Source organism: Vombatus ursinus, unplaced genomic scaffold (genome assembly GCF_900497805.2).
Source record: "Vombatus ursinus unplaced genomic scaffold, bare-nosed wombat genome assembly UNPS02014798.1, whole genome shotgun sequence".
Taxonomy (NCBI): domain Eukaryota; kingdom Metazoa; phylum Chordata; class Mammalia; order Diprotodontia; family Vombatidae; genus Vombatus; species Vombatus ursinus.
In genome coordinates this window covers 62,029,128-62,053,410 of record NW_020954576.1, presented here as the reverse complement: position 1 = coordinate 62,053,410, position 24,283 = coordinate 62,029,128, and the positions used below count along the sequence as shown (strand labels likewise).

General features: G+C 37.4%; 1 protein-coding gene across 1 annotated transcript in view; it reads left to right on the top strand.

Annotated features, from left to right (window-relative positions):
• Nucleotides 1-24,283, top strand: part of LOC114049455 (pecanex-like protein 2) — a 369,169-nt gene that overhangs the window by 157,602 nt on the left and 187,284 nt on the right. The window contains exons 17-19 of the mRNA XM_027870706.1: nt 1,338-1,434; nt 5,108-5,200; nt 7,154-7,304. Of these exons, the coding sequence (XP_027726507.1) occupies nt 1,338-1,434; nt 5,108-5,200; nt 7,154-7,304 (341 nt within the window). The remainder of the gene's footprint in view (nt 1-1,337; nt 1,435-5,107; nt 5,201-7,153; nt 7,305-24,283) is intronic.

Below are 24,283 nucleotides of genomic sequence, written 5' to 3'. Positions count from 1 at the left end.
GTGATACAAATTAGGCCCAAGTGTTTTACACCTTTTAACACTGACCTTTGCCAATTTCATATGCACTTCCTAATCTCCCTTCCCCTTAATCACATCTTTTGACAATGTAAACTGTTTGCTCCATGTGTTATTTTAGACTGAAATATCTTATTTTTCTACACAAAACTGTACCTCAAATGTCCATAATACCAACCTGCATAATTTTCCCAAAGGTATAGAAACACTTGGACTGATACAAACAGTTGCTACTGTGGACATCAGAGAGACTATAATTATTCTGTAACGTTGAGACCAACAAGATGAAAGACATAGGAGAAAGGGGCAGAGAGAAGGTCAAGTGTAGAAGCAGAACAGCGTTTTGCTTGCTTATCCTTTCAAATTAGCTGACATTCTAGTATCACAAAGTAAAAAATAACAACTTTGTGGATGTCACCAAAAAAAAGGCTGTGGTACCCATGCTAAGATTCTCAGGAGTGATATTGTACACTGAGTAGGACAAAAGATGAAAGTACTCTTTCGTTTTTGTTTTTTATTTTAGGCAATTGGAGTTAAGTGACTTGCCCAGGTTCATACAGCTAGTAAGTGTCAAGTGTTTGGTCTGAGATCAGATTTGAACTCAGGTCCTCCTGACTTCAGGGCTGGTGCTCTATCCACTGCGCTACCTGGCTGCCCCTACTCTTTTGTCTTACTGGTGATTTCCTTAATTCAGCGGAATTCAATTCTATTCAGTAAACCTTTACCATATGACTACTACATGGGATCTGAGGGGAGAGGAAGTGTTGTGCTAGAACCTGGGTATACAAATATAGCATCCCCTCAGAGCTGCTTCCCTAACTCCCAAGTGGTGGTCTAAACCCTAGACAATGGTTGACCACTATTTCCCTCAGGGTTTGAGAGGGATCAACCCATATTTCTAGTTCTTAATTAAGACACTTTGGGGTCTTACATAAAAGTCAATTCTTCTCTTTTGTTATCTTGGAAAGTTATATCAGATCTTCCCCTTCCTCATGTCCATGTTGTGTGGGATAACTGAATTCATTTTGGTACGATATTTTGAGTTTCTAAGAGATGGGTGGTATACATAAAAAGATGAGGGGTATTGTATTTGGGATTAAGGGGAGTATGCATTTCTTTATGTATAATCAGTATAACTATTAAGAGAAAAGAGAAAACAAAAATCATGTTTGTGTGTCTCAATTGCTTAAATGCCCTATGTTTAGGAATCAAATGGGGAGCACCTCCATTTACCTATATAACTAAGTACATGATTTCCTTACCTAAAACACTGTCAGAAGAACATATTTTTTAAGGTAAAATTTGTGTTTATCCCCTTTCAGGTCCTTGGTTCAATGTAAATTATTTCCTCACTTCTTACACCCAAATTTGGAAGAGGTGCCATCAGACCCACTTCCCAAGAAGATGAGAGACTCAGTGGTGAGTCCATTGTCTTTATGCAATATTATGGATGAATGACATCAAACCCCACCGTCACAGCATCCCTTTCCATAGCTCCCAACCCAATGTCTAACCCAGGCCCTGCCCCAGGTCACCAATGAGTTTGAGCCAGAGGAGTCCTTTTTCATGTTACTTAGCAGGTCTGGCAAGGAGGATATATATTCCTGGAATCCCAAGTTGAAACTCAAAACATGTTTCCTATGGAAACATGGTAGTTAAATTCTATGGCTCTGTTAATATAATCCTGTGTTTCAGGGAGACATTATGGGTTAAGTTGACTTTTATAGGCTGTGTTAGGATCCTAACCACCATGTACAAATCTCAGTTCTACCGTAAAACACATTCTAGGTTCCAAACAACCAATTTATAAACAAGCCTTTGGAACACAACCTGTTCACAAATTGTAGACTACCTTAGAAGACATAGCATCAACTCACAGCAATTCACATTGTTGGCACTCTGCCAATCACACCCACTTATGGTACTTAAGGTAGGCAGGCAATACAACAATTAATTCACCTTAGTCAGCATATTACCTGATGGGTTCCTTAAGCTTCCCTGTGTTTCCCAGACTTCCCTCTCACTGCCGTAGTCCTTTTCTGATCAGCACAGGCCAGCTATAGAAGTCTCAGGGTTATTGGCAGCTGCAAAGGAGGGAAAGAGCAGGATCAAGTGAATCAAGGAAGAGAAAAGAGGAGAGGAAAACAGCACAATGAGCTAAGGAATAGTATTCTGAGACTATAAAGCCCTAAGCCTCAAAAATCGACACAAACACACCGTTTCCACATCCCATGACCCTAAGGAGATGATATAGGTAAAGTCCTTTGAAGAGCTTAAAGTGCCATTTAATGCTAGCTGCTTTTAGTACCATTACTAGTATTATTGTTATTATCACTTGACTTCTTGTTGCAAAAAATAAGACTGATAAAGAGACAAGCATTAATTTTATGTGTAAGTTAGTGGTATTGCATCATATATTTGATTCAATGTGTTTGATTATTGTGTTGCCCTATTTGAATTATATACTTTAGAAATGTTTTCTTATATAGTATTCAGAGATACTATTTTTAGAAGATTAGATATTGTGTTTGAAATGACTCCTAATAATTGGACACTAAACTATTAGGAAACATAATTCAACTCCCATTATATTTTTTTAAATCAGATTCAGCTTCTCTCTTTTTAGTTACAGCACCTTTTGAAGAGTTGGAGTTTGAGATTTCCTAAAGCATACCTGAGGATATTTGCACACACACGCGCGCACACACACACACACACACACACACACACACTTTTATTGACCTAAAAAGAAGGTAAACCAAATTTTTAGATGACCTTTTCCCAAAATGTTCTAATAACAATAGCCTACAGTGTTAGGTGAGCAACCAGGTGGCAAAGTGGATAGAGGGCCAAGCCTGGAGTCAGGAAGACTCATCTTCCTGAGTTCAAATCCACTCTCAGACACTTACTAGCTGTGTGTCCCTGAGCACTTCACTTAATCCTGTTTGCCTCAGTTTCTTCATCTGTAAAGTGAGCAGGAGAAGGAAGTGGCAAACTACTCCAGAATCTTTGCCAAAAAAAAAAATCAAAAAACAAAAACAAACAAAAAAAACCAAATGGGGTCACAAAGAGTTGGACGTGACTAACACAACAACAAAAATCACTGTTAGTGATCATGCCTACATTTAAGATGATCCCTGATTTTTAGTTAAGTTACTGAGGGTGGGAGAGGACTTATGTTCTTACTCTCTAATAAGTGTGGTAACAGGGCTCAGATTCTCTAGTTTTGTGTTGTTTTTTTTTAATTGATGTGTCAATGAGGAATAGAAGGGAAGAAATCACCATTATCCCTCATCACAGAGACTGTGGCTGTAGGACTGTGCTTTGATTAAGGCTAGCCTTCAATAAGGCATTTGGTGTGAAATGGGAGACTTAGGAAAATTGGTCATTACTACAAGCAAATGACTGTTAACAGTCTCTGAGAGCCACATTGAATAGGATGAATATTAAAACCCAATCTGTTCTTCTCTATGCTAATTTCAGATTAGCATTACAGAAAATAAACATGGCATCTTTAGTGTGTGGTTATATGATTTCCCCTCCATCCAATAACCATGGAAGGGATTGTCAGCTATTGACAATTGAATTTCAAAGCAGCTGGGGTAGATAATTGAGCATTCAGCTTTGAGAATGGCACTTCCTTGCTTTATAATTAATTCCTATAGGCAAACCTATGGTTGATTACTACATTAAACAGAGGCCTGAGGGCATTAATCAAGCTTTGCTTCCTACTTCCTTCCTTTTAGTTTGGCCTTTAGTACAAATAGCCAGATAACTAGCAATGTGGCTTGTATGGAGCTCCAAAGGATAATTAAAAACAAAAGAAAAAATCCAAGGTATACTTTTCTATTCATTCTGCGAGGCAGGCCATATCCAAAAACAATCATTTAAATGGCACAGTTCCTTTTCCCAACTAGAAGGGAGGAGTGAATTTGCTTTTGGTTTTTTGAATTTTCAGATTCCTGTTTAAACTCAGTTATAAATAATTACCCTCGAGAAACTCTTGAGTAATGTGGTCTCCTAACAAGTTGGAGTAATTGGGTAGCACAGCTAATCTCTGTCTGTAAAATGAGGGACCTTGACTAGGTGATTGTTCTCCAAGGTCCCTTCCAGCTCTAAATTTCTGTAATTCAATTCATTAAACAATCATGTTTTCTCCTATTTTGCTGTCAGCCTGACACTGTTCATAGGCACCCATTTCCTCTTGCTAACCTTTCCCACAACACTTTATATTTTATGTGCTAGACAAGCATTCCATCTTCCTGAAGATAAAATGTATTCTTCTTACAAGATAATTTTCACTCTGTCCTGTTGGAGATTTTTAAATCCATACTGCTTCATAGTAAAATCAAAGATTGGGAGATTGCTGACTGGTTGTTCTGCCCTTCTTTTTATCTGTGCTTATGAAAACAAGAAGACATGGAGGGGAGGGGAGGAAGGAATAAGAATTTATCCAGGGCCTACTACATGCTGGGCACTGTGTTAAACACTTTTCAAAATAATATCTCATTTGATCCTTACAACAACCCTGGAAGGTTGGTGCTATTATTATCCCTTTTACAATTGAGGAAACTGAGGCAAACAGGGATTAAGTGACTTGCCCAAGGTCACACAGCTAGTAAGAGTCTAAGGCTGTATTTGAACACAGGTTTTTCTGACTCCAGGCTTAACCTTCTATCTACTGTGCCACCAGCTATTCCCAATATTGGATATGCCATTTGCCTCCCTGTGGTATAGAGGGAACCACTTTAACCAAGGACTCCATGGTCTTTTCAAGGATCAATACACTGTCCCAACCCATTTCTCATGGAGCTGGAACATTATGCTTTTTGCACATTCAGCAAAATTTGCTCTTTGGTAGGGTTTGGGATATGCCACCAGGTATATATGAGCTTTGCCTCTCCAACCACCCAACCTTGGTTCTCCCATTGCTTCTAACTCATGGAATGCTGCATGTTCTATTGCATCCCAGTTTGTGTTCTTTGGAGCACATTTCAGGTGAGTTGACAGAATACCTATAGCCTCTCTTTGGACTTGCTTGTACTCCTAGAGCATAGTGAGAGGAAGACTTACATATAACTTCTCTTTACAGAAGGAGATCCTAAAATCAGATCTCATTGTCTGCACTGCGGTTGCTATTCTTTCATTTGCAGTGAGTGCTAGCACCGTATTCCTGTCATTAAGAGTAAGTATTATATTTCTTATCTTCATCTCTCCTGTTGCTGTTGTCTTTTTTGTTTGTTTGTTTGTTTGTTTTGTGTTAAGATGCTATTTCTGTTCACAAAGCTGCAGGCTTTTGAAAGCTTGTTTAGACCAGTGGAAAAAGACTAGTGGAAGTTTTGGGACTTTAGGAAAAATCTGTTGGTTGTTAAAAACAATTTCCCAAATTTGAATTAGCCTAGAACAAAGTTCAGGATATGTATGTATATATTAGAAACAGTGCATTTAACCACTTGGAGGAACTATTGCTCCTGTTCAGGAGGAAGGACCATTAACTGACAATCCCATCATCACTGGATCCCAGGCCACCTTTGAGGTTGTGCAATCCATCCAACACTAGAAGGTACGCAGGGAAAAAGCTAAGCTCTCTCTGATTCTCAGAGAGCTGGCTACCTCTTCTCTCTAGTGGCACTCCTTGTGTGGGTAGAAGTGTTCACTGTATTAGTACAGGACTGTGGTCTGTGTAGAATAATACAACTAGTCTTTTTGTTCAACCCCCATCCACCAGAAAAACTTCATCCCTTCCTCTCATTTTGTATTTCAGTTCACTCTCACTATCAAAACACAATGGAGTCACTCCCATTAACGTGGTTTACTGCTGGGCTCTTTATTCATACAGGAGCAAATGGGATCAAATCAAATAAAGTTTATTAAAACAACTACCATATATGCTGTGCACTCATGGCTTCTCCCAGACCCAGGCAGCCCTTCACTAATTGATGGGATGCCCCAAACCCAAGACTTCGAGGAACAGTTCAGATTCATGAAATTAGTTCTTTCCATCAGCCATTCCTCCTGGGATATGACATGAAGTCCAACTATTTTCCATTCAAGGCCTCCTGCAGGTTCAATATCTAGCTAGTCAAGGGCACTTGGGACCCAAGACAGTGCTTCCTCCTCCACTTTTCCTCACTGACCTCTCTGTCCCTATGTGGAAGGCACTGATACTGCCCTTCCAGTCCAGGTGGCTCTTGAGATACATATGTAAGACTCTTGGCACTCATTTTAGCTTGTACATCACTGGTAGAGCAAGCACAGCAACCTCAAAGGCAGTTCTCAAAGAAAGTGATTCCTTACACATTCATTTGTTCTCATTTTTGAACTCTCTATCTCTGTTGTATCTTCCACAATTTCTGCCTGATTTGGCCCACTTATTCCATATTCCTCTGTGTCTCCAGCATCCCTTCAAATGGGTGGCCTTGGCCTCATACCCAGATGCACCCATGTCAGGAGCCAAAGAACAAGAATAGTTACACCTGGATTCAGCATTTTTTTATTCTTACTCTACCCCCAATTTTGTGGCTGGCTTTCTTAAGGGGAAAACCACACATCTACTAGAATTCTTGTCCTTAAAAGTATAATAATGAACCCCCAGTATAGTAGGTACAGAATGAATGTAAGTACACAAGGAGTTTAGGTTATAAATGACTAGAGGCATGTCTTGGTGAAGAAAGAACATATATACATACTAGTAATCAAAAAGTGAAACTCTCTAGATGAAATTTCTGACTGATACTTCCCATAGGCAGATGCCTTCTTTTCCGCCCTCTAACCCCACAACATAATCTGTTCAATGACAAAAATGATTCTGACTTATTTCCTGCTCTTAACTTTCCCTTCAAACAAAGCCAGAAGTAATTTAAAGTCACACGAAGGAGCTGAATTCATATGTGCTTTTGTATCTCTGTGGGCCGCTTTTCCACCCCTATATTTGGGAATTTATAGCTTATTAATGTCTCTCAGCTGACAGATCATTTTCATGAGGTGTAGAAGAAAACTTCTGAGCTATGGAACAAGAACTGGATTTGGCTCTGTGGTTCTCTAAAAGGAAACGGAAAGGACAGAAGTGGTTAAATAATATTCAGTCCTCCTCCCCCCCAACTAAATAATAAATTTGTTTTTTTTTCTTTTATCTCAGCCATTCCTTGGCCTCATATTGTTTGCCCTGGCCTGTGCAGTGGGGTTTGTAACACATTACATGCTTCCTCAGCTCAGAAAACATCATCCATGGATGTGGATTTCACACCCTATTCTTAAAAACAAAGAGTATCATCAACGGGAAGTGAAAGGTGAGTCATGTCTTGCTTCTCCTAAGGATGCCATGCTCACCTGACAGGTTTGCTGCAAGCCAAGGAATGAATGGTTTTACTATCCTGTCCCCAGATATTCTGGTCAAACTTAAGAAGGCTTCAAGTGTGATGAGATGGAGTTTCTTCTTTAAAATATTAATTTGTGCGTTGGGACTTGGATAGAAGGCATTTAAAAAGCCATCCATTCCATTCATATGTAACTTGGAGAATAGGCTTTGTCTGAAAGGTGTGTTTGGGAACATGTTGTAGTTCCAGAAGCTTTCTATTCTGCTGTCTTTCCATTCTCTAGAGACAGATTGCAACAGGGGAAACAGGCTATATACCTTCTGTGTCCATGGGCTCAAGTTTCTTGGGCTGCTTTTCCCAACACCTGGAATAAGCAAGATTAATTTGTCAGTGTTCATGGCCAGGTTGTTGTCACGTAAAAGGAAAATCTTTGTGAAAGTTCCAAATTAAGATCTAGCATAGGATGGAGAACTTTCAGAATTGCCCTGAAAACTGAAATAATAGCAATAGGTATACCTGGTAGAAGTAGGGATCCTGTTAGTTTTCAAAATGCTTTTACCTCTAATCTCATCTGATCCTCATAACTCTATGAAGTAAGCAGTTCTGTTATTATCATCATTTCTATCTTATGGATGAGGAATCTGAGGTACAGAGAAGTTATGTGTCTACAGCTGCTTAACCAGTTAATAGTAGAGCAGGCTCAGAAAGTAATGTCTCTTTTAAAACATTTCACCTACTGTGATTCAGATTTTTAAATAAGTTCTTTGGTAAGCTCTACAGTGAGTATAGAAAGCTAAGTGGAGGAATGGATAGTGTCAGGCCTGGAGCCAGTAAAACTCAGCTTCCTGAATTCAAATATTCATATTCACAAAATACTGACCTCAGATACTTTCTAGCTGTGTGCCCTAGGCAAGTCACTTAATCTTGTTTGCCTCATTTTCTTCATCTGTAAAATGAGTTGGAGAAGGAAATGGCAAACCACACCGGGATCTTTGCCAAGAAAATGCCAAATAGGGTCACGAAGACAATACTGAAAAATGACTGAACAACAGAACTCTATATCATCTATACTCTGTGGATCATGGGATCATAGGATTTAAGGGAGTTGAGATTCTACTTCACTAAGCCAATAACAAGAAGAAGTACCTCAATTTTCCCACCTATAAAATGGTGATGATAATAACACCTACCTCTCAGGATTGTTGTGAGGAGCAAACTAGATGCTATTTGTAAAAAAAAAACACTTTGCAAACCTTAAATAAAATAGTTATCTAGATCAAATAGGTACCTTTCACAAGAGGCAGCCATAAGAAATAAAATAGAGAAGTTCAGTTTCATAAACTTGAAGTGCTTTTGCATAAACAAAATCAACATGAAAAATATCCACATAAAATGACTTTGATAAGGCTCCACCATCCAAGATGTATAGGAAGCCAAAACAAATATTTAATACCATTCCTCAATGGACATATATATATATATGTGTGTGTGTGTGTGTGTGTGTGTGTGTGTGTGTGTGTGTGTGTATATACATACATATATATATATATTCAAAGGATGTAAATAAACTTCTCAGAAGAATTGCATACTCTTGACAACAATATGAAAGATTACTCCAAATGACTAATAATAAGAAAAATGCAAAACAAAACTACTCTTTATTTTATAGCCAACAATACGACAGTAGATGGAAATGATCAGTATTGGAGTGACTATGGAAAGGTTGCACTCATATATTTCCAGGCGGACTTTGGAATAATCCAACCTTTCAAGATAGCAATTTGGAATTATGCTAAAAATTTAAGTGATGCAACCATATTGCTTGGTCCAGAGATCCTGGTGCTAGGTGTGTACCCCGAAAAAGCCAAGACAAAAAGAAAGGTCCCGCATACACTAAAATATTCACAGAATTATTTTTTTTAATCAGCAAAGAACTAAAGAAAGAACATATTATACAAATGTAATGGAATATTATTGCACTATAAGAAATTATGAATATAAATAATTCAGAAAAAACATGAGGAATGGTACAGAATGAATGTTATGGTTATGAATAATCATAACCAAGAATACAATATGTATAATGAATAAAATGTAATGAATACAACATGGTGTAAATGGAAAGAAAAAGAACAAAACTGAATGATGTGTAATTCTGCCTGCTGAGCTTGGTTCTGGAGAAGAATGAGAAAACACACCTCTCTCCCTTCTTTGCAGAGGTGGGAGTGTGGGGGGCTACTTGTATGAATTGTTGCACATTGCCTGGCTTGGTTAATATGTTGGTTAGTTTGGTCAAAAAGACCCCTGTTATTAATTTCAAAGGATGAATGACTCTCTGGATATGGAAGGAAAGTAAAGGTGCTAGAAAATTAAAAGATAATAATAAAGTAAAAAACAACCTTAGAGCACTAGAGAAGTGAGATGTTTTTATAGAAGGTGTGAGGCACAGCACCATTTATCACCAGCGTGTTTGGACCCAGTCAAGTGGAATGAGAGGAAGGATAAAAATAGAAGAGCTGGTAGAGGGAAGTACATACAGCACCAGAAGAGAAGAGGAAAATCAAAGTAACTGGGCAGGAAATGAGAGCATTTCTTTCAGACGGTAACTGTTTGAAAAGGATTTGAAAAGGGTTTGAAAAGGAGCCAGAGGAACAAATGAATTGAAGGAAGTAGGAAGTTCATTGAGTATGTAGCTACTGTCACATCCGAAAGAAAAAAGATACATCATAGCCTATTTGAGGAAAAGTCTTTTTTCCATACAACCAGAAGTGCCCTGCCTAAATACTAACTGGTTCCTACTGTTTCCATTTCAACAATTTAACTCCTTCTCTGTTTATGGGAAATCAGGAAGATATCAAGATGATTCAGTGGTTAGAGTGCTGGACTTGGAATCAGGAAGACCTGAGTTCAAATCCTGCCTCAGACACTTACTAATTGTGTGACCCTGGGCGAGTCACTTGACTTCTATTTGCCTCAGTTTCCTCATCTGTAAAAAGGGGGTGATAAAAGTGCCTGCCTTCCAGGATTGTTATGAGGAGCAAATAAGAAAGTACTTGTAAAACACTTAGCACAGTGCCTAGCACATAGTAGATGCTACATAAATGTTAACTGTTATTTTCATTTAATCTCTCTCAGCCTCAATTGCCTAATCTGTAAACTAGTAATAATCATATCACCCATATGAAAGGGTTGTTATATAGATTAACTAAGATAACATATGTAAAACACTCTGTAAATTCTAAAAAGCTTTATAAATGTGAATTATTATTATTACTTCCATATATCAATGGATTATTTATCTCCTCAATATGGGTACTTACACCTTTCACTAGTGGAGATCACAACTTATACATGCCTATCCTCCCATAAATCCTCCATAGTGGGTACACCTAACTGCCCTAAGAGCCTTCCTCTAGCTCTCTTAATAATTTTCTTACCTTGGGAAATATACTTTTAAAATCTTTTAATGGATGTTTTGTTTCTTGGCATTTCTTATTTGATCTTTTCTTCATATGGAAGTGGGTAGCAGAGATTTGGGTCATTTGCTTTGCTGGGCTGATTTTGAGTTTTTCTCCTCCTCTTAGGCATCTTGCCTGAGGTGTATGGTGGGAGTTGGACAATGGTTGTTGACAGTCTAGAGAAGAGATTGAAATACATTGGGCTGCCTTTGGATGTCTTTGATTAAATTGAGTTTAGAATTAGATTAGAATTAGCTAATGTTCCTTTGCACCTCAACTCTTGACGTTCACCTCATTCTTAGTATAGAAAAGTTGTATGGTTTAGAAGAAAGAATGCTAGGCTTGGAAGAGGAAAAGGTCCTAGACTAAAACCTTGGCTCTGTTATTTATACCCTATATAGCCTTGAGGTTCTCAGAATTTCAGTTTCCTGACCAGGAAAATGAGGAAGGTGGATAGATGATCTCTAAGGTAACTTCTAACTCTACAGATTGTTATCCATTGTTTCAAGATTCAAATGCACATATGTCTGTGTGAACATTTTGTTGATGGCACCTGTGCGGTACAGCCTTAGAAAAGTCTGGAGACCTGTGCAGACTTATGAATCTGGGCTAAAATAAAGATTGGTTTTGCATGAATAATGTACTTTTTCAGGCATCTAGGTGGTACAGTAGATAAAATGTTGGGCCTGAATTCAGAAGACTTTATCTTCATGAGTTCAAATCTGGCCTCAGACATTTACCAGCTGTGTGACCCTGGGCAAGTCACTTAACCCTGTTTGCCTCAGTTTCCTTATCTGTAAAATGAACTGGAGAAGGAAATGACAAATCACTCAATATCTTTGCCAAGAAAACATCAAATGAGGTCACAAAGAGTCAGACACAACTGAAAAATGACTGAAGAACAATGCATTACTCTCTTTTTTCTGCTTATTAATATTTTATTTTTTCCAATTACATATAAAAATCTTTTTTACCATTCATTTTTGTAAGATTTTGAGTTCCAAATTTTTCTCCTTCTCTTTCTTCCCTCCTCCCCTCCCCAAAACAAGCAATCTTATATAGGTTATAGATGTACAATCATGCTAAACATATTTCCACATTAGTCATGTCATGAAAGAAGAATCAGAACAAAAGCGAAAAATCACAAGAAAGAAAAAACAAAAAACCAGAAAAAGTGAAAATAGTATGCTTTGATGTGCATTCAGACTCCATAGTTCTTTCTCTGGATGTGATTAGCATTTTCCATCATTAGTCATTTGGAATTGTCTTGGATTATTGTTTTGCTAAGAAGAGCTAAGTCTGTTATACTTGATCATTGCACAATGTTGCTGCTACTGTGTACAACGTTCTCCTGGTTCTGTTCACTTCACTCAGCATCAGTTCGTGTAAGTCTTTCTAGGTTTTTCTGAAATCCCCCTGCTCATCCTTTCTTATAGAAAAACAGTATTCCATTACATTCATATACCACAATTTTTTAGCCATTCTCCAATTGATGGACATCCCTTTAGTTTCTAATTCTTTGCCACCACAAAAAGAGCTGCTGTAAATATTTTGTGCATGTGAGTCCTTTTTACCTTTTTTATGATCTCTTTAGGATACAGACCTAGTAGTGGTATTGCTGAAACAAAGGGTATGCATAGTTCCAAACTTCTCTCCAGAATGGTTAGATCAGTTCACAACTTCACCAACAATGCATTAGTGTGCCAGTTTTCCCACATCTTCTCGAATGTTTGTCATTTTCCCTTTTTGTCAGATTAGCCAATCTGATAAGTGTAAGGTGGTACCTCAAAGGTTTTGATTGGCATTTCTCTAATCAATAGTGATTTAGGGCATTTTTTCATGTGGTTATAAATAACTTTAATTTCTTCATCTGAAAACTGCCTGTTAACATCCTTTTACCATTTATTAATTGGGAAATGACTTGTATTCTTATAAATTTGACTCAGTTCTCTCTATATTTTAGAAATCAGTTATTTATCAGAAATATTTGTTGTAAAGATTGTTTCCCAGCTTTCTGCTTTCCTTCTAATCTTGGTTGCATTGGTTTTATTTCTGCAAAAGTCTTTTAATTTAATGCAATCAAAAGTATCTATTTTACATTTCGTGATGCTCTCTATCTCTTGTTTGGTCATAAATTCTTCCCTTCTCCTTAAATCTGACAGATAAACTATTCCTTGCTCTCTTAATTTGCTTATGGTATCATTCCTTATGTCATGTATCCATTTCAACTTTATCTTAATATAGGGTGTGAGATGTTGGTCTATGCCTAGTTTCTGCCATACCATTTTCCAGTTTTCCCAGCAGTTTTTTTTTTTCAAATAGTGAGTTCTTATCCCAGAATCTAGATTTGGGTTTATCAAACAGTAGACTACTATATCATTTACTACTGTGTCTTGTGTACCTAATCTATTTCACTGATACACCACTCTATTTCTTAGCCAGTACCAAATAGTTTTGATGATTGCTGCTTTATAATATAGTTTTAGATCTGCTACAGTGAGGCTACCTTCTTTTGCATCATTTTTCATTAATTCCCTTGATATTCTTGATCTTTTGTTCTTCCAGATGAACTTTATTATTTTTTCTAGCTCTATAAAATAATTTTTGGTAGTTTGATTGGCATGGCACTGAATAAGTACATTAATTTAAGCAGAATTGTTATTTTTGTATTATCTTGGCCTATTCATGAGAAATTGATATTTTTCCAGTTGTTTAGATCTGTCTTTATTTGTGTGAAAAGTATTTTGTAATTGTGTTCGTATAGGTCCTGGGTTTGTTTTGGCAGATAGCCTCCCAAGTATTTTGTATTGTCTACAATTATTTTAAATGGAATTTCTCTTTCTATCTCTTACTACTGGGCCTTGTTGGTTACATTGAGAAATGCTGATGATTTGTGTGGGTTTATTTTATAACCTGAGACTTTGCTAAAGTTGTTCATTGTTTCAAGTAGTTTTTTAGTTGATTCTCTAGAATTCTCTAAGTATATCATCATATCATCTGCAAAGAGGAATAGTTTTGTTTCTTCGTTGTCTATGCTAATTCCTTCAGTTTCTTTTTCTTCTCTTCTTTCTAAAGCTAGCATTTCTAGTAGATTATTGAATAATAGTGGTGATAATAGGCATTCTTGTTTCACTCCTGATCTTACTGAGAATGCTTCTAGCTTTTTCCCATTACATAAAGTGCTTGCTGATGATTTTAGATAGATACTGTTTATCATTTTAAGGAAAACTCCATTTATTTCTATGCTCTCTAGTGTTTTTATTAGGAATGGGTGCTGTATTTTGCCAAAATCTTTTTCTGCATCTGTTGAGATAATCATATGTTTTCTGTTGGTTTTATTATTGATATGGTCAATTATGCTGATAGTTTTCCTCCTGGGGTACAGGGGGCACTGTCCCAAGCTTCTTATTCTAGGGACCAGGGGCCTGGTCACTGGCTTTCCATGCCAGGGCCTCAGGTGCTTAGGGCTTGCCCACTGTACTGGGTGGCCCGGCTTAGTCGCACCTGTTGGGCCAGGGTTCTGGGGCTCACAATTTGCCTTCTGTAATGGGGCTGGAGGCCTCACAGCTGGCCTGCTGAGCCAGAATCAAGGGGCCTCAGTTGGTGATCTGTGCTGTGGCTAAGAGCTTCCCACTGGCTTGCCCACAGACAGTCTGCATTGGGCGGCACTCCCGTTTTACCCAAGTGAGACACACCTTTCCTGAAGTTATTCTAAGTTATATTAAGCTGGAAAACTGTTTCACTCCATCTTTTTGTGGGTTCTACAACCCCAGTATCCATTTGCAGACTTGATTTAACTTTTTTTCTGAGTGAAACTGGGAAGAGCTCAGGAAACTTCCTGGTTTCTCTCTTGGCCATATTTTTCTCTTAATTCCCAACATTATCATTTTACAAAAAGCCTCCAATCTGGCCCAGTGTGGTAAACTTAACAAATCAGACAGATAACTCCAAACAGGGTTATGTTCAGGTTCAATACTTTGGAACTACACAGATTCAACTATATTAATTCTGCAATGTTCAGAACCTATTTCTACAGTTTGGTCATTTTCCATGTCCCATACTCCTCCTCCTCCCCTTCCTCACCTTGATTTCTTGCTCTTTTTTTTAAGTGTTTTATTGGAATCCCTTCAAGAGTTATCTAGTTGAAATTCAATCCAGTTAACCATAGTTTAACAGGAAGGCTATACTAAAATAATCTATAAATTTCCTCATAGAATTGAGGAATATTGAAACTTAGAAATTATCTGGTCTAATCCCCATTTATTTTACATCTAGGGAAATTGAGACCCAGAGAGGTTTAAGTGACTTTTCTGAAACCATGCAGCTAGCCAGGAGCAAAGCTTGGACATGACCTCAGCCTACTTCTGGAGTGTCCTTTTCACTCTTTTCACTCAATATAGGCAAGGCCTGTACACACCTCAATTTGAACCAGTGAGAGTGAGGAGTGGAGCAAGCTGAGGTCAGGTCTACTAGATAGAACTGAGGTCAGTTATCTACTAGATAACTATGCCTACCTCAGTTTTCCCTATAAGAATACAAATTCCTTGTGAGTAGGATCTGTCTTGCTTGTATTTATATCACCAGTTCTTAACCCAAGTTTGAATATGTAATAGGTGCTTAATAAATCTATCTATCTACCATCTATCTCTATCACTATTCACTACCCATGTTGCCTTTCAGTAGATATACATATATTGGTTTGTCCTTGCTGGTGAATGATTACCAGAACTGCCCATACACTGCCTATAGCAAACTAATGATCCTTAGCAATATGAGAATTGTGCCCAACATGCTTTTTCTTACAAAATCTCAATTTCCTAGAGGTTGATAGAGATATAGTGAAGAGCAGAACTAGATCTTGAAAATCTAGCCTTACAAGTTTGCTTTAATATGTGTGTGTATCTCCATCCCTTAATTCTAGGAGTTTTCCAAGGTTCTGCCCTTGTCTCTCTTGTCTACACTTCCTCTCTTGGTGAATTAATCTACTCCTACAGCTTTATCTATCACCTCTATAACTGAATACCAAAATCTATACCTCCAACCTTAACCTTAACCTGCCTCATGAGCTACAGACTAGCACTTTCATATGTCTGATAGATACAATATCTGTGCATGTTGTTTGCTTCTCTGCCCTTCCCTCCCTTTCTAGTGTAATAGCGCTCGAGCTAGAAGAGACCTCAGAAACCATCTATTTCAACTCTCTCATTTTGCAGATGAGGAAACTAAGGTCTGTGGATGTTAAGCAAGTTGCCCGAGGTCACATAGGGTAGTAAACAACAGGGATGGAATTTGAACCCAAGTCTATTCTCTCTGTGTCTCTGTGTCTGTCTTTCTGTCTCATCTCTATCTTTGTCTGTGATTATGTCTCTGTGTCACTATCTCTGTCTGTCTGTCTCTTCTTCTGTGTCTCATTTTCTGTCTCTGCATCTCTCCCCCCACCTTCCCCCCTGCAATGGAAATAGTTTCAAACAGAAATACTCACAGTTATGATTCTATAGCAACATTTACAAGCACCATCAACTGAAGAGCCACTTGACTGCTGCTTTTCCTGTGCAGTCTAGTAACATGTAATATTTTAATACTAAAATTAGTCATTTTAATTTGCAAGTGGCCAGTAGGAAAACCACTCGTGGCTTAAGAGGCACAGTTTAAGTTTAAAATCTAGGGTCCTTCTTCCATCATGACCAGTCCAATATCCTCTGGAATTCACTTTCTCTGCCTTGCTTTTGTTATCTAGCTGTGATGGTTATGGGTAAATAGATGTCAGCTTACCTTGGTGAGGAAAGGTTCTAGCCATTATACTTTGTACTGTAGTAGACTGAAACAGAGATTTCTGGCAGATATTTCTGATGAGACAATCAAAGCTTTCTCCTACTTCCATGGCCCCGATAGACCCTGTCTTCTCAGACTCAAATTATTTGGAAATGAAGCCCAAAACTATACTACAAGAGACAGTCAGCAATACTGTATAAGTATTGTACAATACAGTAGAATACTGTACAAAAAGCATAATAACACAAAGTTGAAAATAACTTTGAAGAGATCTGGATTTTAGAGATTATTCAGAGAGAAAACTCTTCTAGCAAGTCTGCCTTCTGAAATCTCAGTCAGCTAGTCATCTGTGTCCTATCAGCAAAATGTCAGTGATAATTCTACACTACAGGGGGGAAGGCACTGCCCCTCACATACGTCATACACCCTGTCATTTCATCATATTGACTGATGATCTGATCATTGGTTCCCTTGATCACACCCACCCTTCCTCCCCTACACTAAAAATAATCAATCAATCAATAAATAAACATTTATCTAATATCTGCTATGTGCCAGCCACTGTGCTAAGTGCAGGGGATATAAAAAGAGGTAAAAGACAGTCCCTGCCCTCAAGGAGCTTATAATCTAATGGGAGAGACAACATAGAAGCAAATATATACAAAAGAAGCTATGTATAGGATAAATGGGAGATAATTAATAGAGGGAAAGCAAGGCATCCCATAGAAGGTGTGATTTTAGTTGGGACTTAAAGAAAGGCAGGGAGGTCCTTAGCCTGAGTAGAAGAGGGAGGGCATTTAAGGAATGGGGGATAGCCAAAAAAAATGCTCAGAGCTGAATGATGTAGTGTCTTACTTTTGGAATAGCCAGGAATAGCCAGCATGTCAATGGATTGAAGAGTAGGTGTAGGGGATTAAGGTGTAAGAAGACTGGAAAGGCAGAAGGCAACTGGTTTACTTCCCCTTCTGTGTCCTTTTGTCGTTGTTGTTGTTGTTACCGTTTTTTGTCTTACTTTTTTATTTTTCAATTTTATTGGTACCTTATGTTTTAGTTTTCACACTACCTATGTTTTCTCTTTCTATTTCCCACCCAAAGAACCATCCCTTAAAACAAAGAATAAAATGATTTTTAAAAACCCTGTTCTTCAAAACAAACCAATTCATCAACCAATTCCTACATTAGAGGCAGTGCCCCACCCCCATATCCCTCCTACCTACTTTTTGATAAATATACTTCAGTGTAGTGTGATATCACAACACCATGCCTTTTTGAATGTAAAAATATGATACAATAGACCAAAAATAAATAATCAACCCACTCCCCACTGAATCCTAAGAAAGTAAATTAAAGCATGTATCATTTTTGCTAGATCAGCACTTTACCTGCCTGACCAGTATTTTTTTAGCCTTTAGGCATTTGCCTCCCTGTTTATTTAAAAGGCTGACTCAAGGGAGAAATAAACCAATACTTATAGCTTAGGCTAGAACAATGGGCCAAATCCAATAAGTTGAAATTTAATAATGATATATGTAAAGTCCTTTACTTGAGTTAAAAAAAAATCAACTACACAAATACAAAAAGGGGAGAGGTCTAGCTAGATTACAATTCTAGGGGGAAAATACTGGTGGTTTTGGTGGATTGCAGTCTCAAGATAAGTCAACAGTATAACATGGCAGTCAAAAAACCTAATACGATCTTGGGCTGCATTAACGAAGCATAATGCCAAGAATGAGAGCTGTTAAAGACCTACTGTCCATTCTGGTCAGACAGCATCTACAGTTTCCTGTTCAGTTTGATGAGGTACCACTACATCATTATTTCCTATTTATCCTGTGTATGGCTTGCTTTGTATATATTTATTTGCATGTTGTCTCCTCCATTAGATTGTAAGATATGTGAGGGCAAGGACTTTCTTTTGCCACTTTTTGTATCCCCGGTGATTAGCACAGTGCCAGGGACATAATAGGTGCTTAATAAACAAACATAGACTGATTGATTATGTTTTAAATACTTGAAGACTGTTAATGTTTCTTTTCTCCAGGCTAAATATCCCCAGTAAATTCAATGGTTAAATGAAGTCAAACCTCAGACATTCAAGTTCCTTAATTGTTCTGGTTTCTCTCTTCTGAACTTGCTCCTGCTGGTGCTGATATGTGTGTGCACTTGCAGGTGACAGCTGACAATAAAATCTATTTTAGTTAGAAAATAAATTTTATAGGCATGATCATTTTGGAAAGCCATTCTCATGTTCACATGTACCCATTTTTTAAAAAGTATATTGGGGGAGGGGGTAAAAGTGGTCAGTATATTAGTATAGTGGAAAGAGCACTGGCTCTGGACTGTCCAATCCCACCTCAACACTTATTAACAGGATGAAATTGGGCAAGTCACTCAACCTTCCTTGGCCTCAGTTTTTTCATCTGTAAAAAGTAGATGACCTCTCAGTACTCTTCTAGCTCTAGTCTGATGATCCTAGGTGGATATAGATAAACACGTATGTGTATTACTTATGTGTGTGAGAGAGAATTGAAGTAGAGAATCATCCAAAGCACAATGGAGGGGTATATGGTGAATGTGATTAGTCTGCAAGGCATCAAAAACAAAGACTTCTGCAGAAAAGGAGTGTAAAGGACGTTGTTAGAGAAATCTGCAATTGAAAGGTAGATGAGTGGGGAAAGGAAAGGATTGCCAATGTTCTCCACTGGTGTCTCTACAAGAACATGAGGAAGGTTCCTAGTACATGTGGTGGTCACATGTGATGAGCTTGTGGAAGGACATGGATAGGAGTTTCGTAGGACAAGCAGACACAGATGAGTTCTGATTTACATATTTGGAAGGAATACCCAAATTTATGAACTGCTTGATTATATAGATATTATATAGAGAGAGATATACATGTAGAGAGATATAGATATATATACACACATGCATGTACATATATGTATGTGTATATATGTATATACATACATATGTGTTTATGTGTGTATGCTTATGCCTATATGTATATATGTATTGTATAATTTTATGTATTTATATTCTATTCTGAATTATAATTTTTGTATATTTTCTACCTCTAAGAATACCTACTTCTTGAAAGCAGTGATTATATTTGATTGATTTTTGGGGGGGGGGCAATGGGGTTAAGTGACTTGCCCAGGGTCACACAGCTAATACATGTTATGTGTCTGAGGCTGGATTTGAACTCAGCTCCTCCTGAATCCAGGGCCGGTGCTGTATCCACTGCACCAATTTGATTGGTTTTTGTATCTGCCTCTACCACTTAGCACCAATGTCTTATGCAGCATGATTTCTTAATAAATATTTGTAATTGAATGAACGAATGAAAGAAAAATTTAAAAAACATTTTCCAATGTAGTACTTTTCTGGCACCACTTTACCAACTCCCACTCCCAGTGGCAGGTTGGAATACTAAGAGTACAGCTATTACTTCTTCCCTCATGATCCTAGAAGTAACCCTGAGGAATTGAGGAGTTGAAGCAACTAGGTGGCATGGTAGATAGTGGGCTGGGCCAACAATCAGGAAGACCTGAGTTCAAATCCAGCCTCAGATATTACCTGTGTGACCCTGAGCAAATCACTTAATCTCTGCTTACCCCAGTTTCCTCAACTACAAAATGGAGATAATTATAGCATCTACTTCCCAGGGTAATTGTAAGGATCAAATGCGATAAATTTGTTAAATGATCAACAGATAGTAGGCGCTTAATGTATGCTTGTTTCTTTCCTTCCTTCTAGCATTGCCACTGAAAAGCCCCTATCTGTGCTCCCTGATGATTATCAACTTTTAAGAATGAATATTTACTCATGTAGTATGATAAGAAAAGTTGTACAAAAACATCCCCCCCCAAGCTCTGTAGCACATTCTCCCACAAATACACATAAGTCTATGGGAAAAGTGGGTTCAATCTTGAAGTATGAAGATGGTAAATCACATGTGTTGCATGCATATGTATCAAAGGGGTAACCTATAGCTCCAAGTTACCGGAAGTCTTTTTCTCCCTTTGTTGAGTCTTCATTAAGTTACTCTTCAATAAAGTCCTATACTGGGTTCTCTCTTGTAGAGTCCTGAAGCTGCTTGTCTGTTCTTGGTGAATATCTCATCTCCCAGCTAGATGCATTGTCTCCTACTGGTCCAATCTCTCTGAGGACATGTCAGTGGGTAGGGTAGGGTAACATTCCCTCTGGGTTCAATCTCCCCTTCTTTGCTGCATCTCTCCAGGAGAAATGCAAGGGTCTGCCTCCTGCAGTTGCTTCTGAGCCTGGAAACTCTTGAAGATTAACTATTTCATTGTTAATCTTCCGGTATCTGAACCATCTTACTCTATCATCCATTGCTACCCAGGACAAGTCTGATTCTCTTTAACCAATCACAAAACTTCTTTGGTGGCTCTTCTGTTTTCATCCAATCATGAAGGCATTTCATTCCTCTCAAAGAGATGAAGAACTTATTCAATGTAGTTTATACTTCTGATTGATTGACTCAACTAAGAAGTTAGGGATCTCTGTGTTTATATCAATTGGAGTGGGTCTTTGGTCCTCATATTAAGTCTATTTTCATCATTTATTTTTATACCACATTCATTTCTCCTTAATGCCTCAGTCCCTATTGAAACTTACATTGTAAAAAGAAAAACATTTCAAGGTCAATCAACATGGCAACCATATATATTTAAGAAGGTAGATCTCCATCTCCCTACTGAAAGAAGGGAGATTACTTATTACAATTCATCAGAGTTCAACTCTATATTAGTGTTGTTATTGTTTACATTGTTTTAGTCATTCTGTAGATAATCTATCTATATACCTATTATTAATATGTATATCTTAGCAATGCTTTTTCACTCTACATCGTTTCATACAAATATTTCTATTTCTCTGGATTCTTCATATGCATCATTTGATATAGTGCAGTGATATTTCATGATATTCATAATCTACAGATTGTTCAGCCATTACCAACTTTGTTTCAGGTTGTTTGCTTCCACAGCATTGATATGAATATTTGATTAAGAGGACCTCTAACATTATTCTTGGGTTAACCAAGTTAAGAAAATAAACTTACCTTTTTTAAATTCAGTTTTTGAACTCACTCTTCTAAACTCAGTAATTTATTTTCTAAGTTAACTTCATAATTCCATATTATGGAGTTAAATTGCCTATACAAATTTAGAACATCTTATTTATATGTAAGCTGGCATGGGCTCTATCAACATGCCTTTTACTGTGTATATTTCCATTTGTAACTTAATTCAGCCTTGCAGATAAATATTCATATACTAGCTCAACATAAAACTCAACAATCTGCCAAAGACTTTACTGGTCTTTCCACACATCTTAATACGTGACTTCTAGATAGAGCCTCAAGGTTTGCAAAGCACTTTATACTACTACATTTAATCTTCACAACAACCCTGAAAGACAGGTATTATGGGCATTATTATCCTCCTTTTACAGATGAGGAAATGGAGGTTTAATGAAAATAAGTGTCTTGTCTGTGGTCACATAGCTAGGAAAAAATCAGTGGTGAGATTTGAATGTAGATCTTCTTGACTATGGGGCAGTCTGAAATTTCCAGTGCCATGCTTCCTTTCTTATCCTGTTTAAACAGCATAGATAGAAATATAATTATATATAATTTATTATGTATAGTATATGTTATTTAGTATATATTAATATTTATGTTATCACATATTGTATATATAATAAAATATGCATATATCATTTATATATTATATAATATTGTATACCTATATTATACAACAGATGCATGTACAATTATACATATACACTTTATGCACATACATACATACATACATACATACATACATTTTACTGAATGCTAGTGTCTTTCTAGAGACTTGGACTTCCACAAGCCACTTATAATGTATTCCTATCAATTTTTTATCACCTTCAATATCCATAAACACTTAGGCTTTTTCTTCTTAACTGTCCTTTTCTATTTTTGGTAGAAAGAGCATTGGCTAAGAATTAAAGAACCTGGCTTCTAGTCATGTCTCTGTCAACTCATATGGCTGCTCTATGTCTAATTTTCTTTATCCATAAAGGGTGGTGGTCTTGCTACTTGCCTCTTAAGGTTACCATAAAGATTTAATCGAATGAAATAATTATGAAAGTGCTTGGGAAGACTTAAAGGTCTATAGAAATTCAAGATATCATTACAGGAACTTTCTGACTCCCAAACACCTGATGGATCAATGTCTCGTACATTTGAAAGAGCAGTCAGCACTGTGCTCCTGGCTTGGGTAGATTCACTTCACATTAAATGATTGCAGGGGGTAAAGGGAGGAAGGCAAATTCTGAGAGAAGGGGAAAAGAATTTGGTTTAAGTTCCAAATTGGATTTTATTTTACCATAGAAACAATTTTATAAATGGTGACTAGGTTTCAGTTAGTCTTCAAAGGCCCATATAACCCCTAAATATGCATATGGCCTGTTAGTTATGGATATCCTTCTGCTTGCCTTTTTTTGGTGGGGGGTAATAATGAAATACAAGATTTTTTTTTTCCTATGCCTTTGATATTCTCCAGTCTTTCATATACCTTCAGAATCAATCCCTCAGTGGCCTTAAAGTTGTACTGCTTCCAAGACAGACTTGTTCTACATATACTTCATCTAGTCCAGCTGCTTTTCCCATATTTCTTTTTTGGAGCACTTTCTCAGGTAGCACATCTGGGACTGTGATATTAGATGCCAAATGTGGAGGGCCCACTGTCTTTGATGGTGAAAATATTTTTTTTAAAAAATCTTTACAAATCTTTTCTATCTTTCTTCTGTTTGTTGTCTTCTTCCCAGGTTCATCCTTAAATGCCCTAGGAGGACTTTGCTTAGTTGAGGCTCTCACCAAACTTTGTTTAAGCTTAGTTTTCCCTCTAGTGCTTGTCCTGGTTTACAAGGTGATACTGCTTGTATTGTTCCATCACTCTTCTTCATAGGCTATTACAAATGAGTTTATTTTCTAAACTTTTGTTGCCCTTGACTGCCATATCACTGCTCTTGGCAAGCAAACCAAGTTATTTGCTAGCTAAAGCAATTTCTGGGCTCTTTGGGGCCCATTATGACAATTGACTTACGTTGAATAAACTTTTATGGGAAATTGTTATAAATACTGTTGGTGACTGGGAGCCTAACCACCATTTATGACATTGTTTCTATGGAAACATGTGTTTTAAGTTCCAATTAGCTTACAGAACTTTTAAAAAACAAAACATATTTGTAAGTTGGAAACTCTGTGGATTATTATTATGACCGCCATCATCAGTCCCATCTCCACGTCACCTTATTTTCTGCTCATTCACCTTCCTCTTGCTCATCCCCCCACCGTCTTTGTAGATTCTAACTCTAGTCTAATCTCCTTCTAACCCAGTGGGAAATTTTTGTGTCAGTACCAAAATAGGCATAGCAAAAGGGTATAGCCTGCAAAGCTAGGTTTGTGATAAGATAGAAAAAAAAAAGCTAGATCCAGTTACCTCAGCTAAAAGGGAACTGGGGGAAAAGACAAATATCTTGTGTTGATATCATGTAGCAGCAAAAAGAAGCAAGCTAAGAGATAAGGCTTACCAGAAAGCTGCCACCTTCACCACACATTGGCTCTCTGATAAGCCACAGGGTAGATTTAGATAGATGATAAATAGAAAGATAGATAGATAGATAGATAGATAGATAGATAGATAGATAGATAGA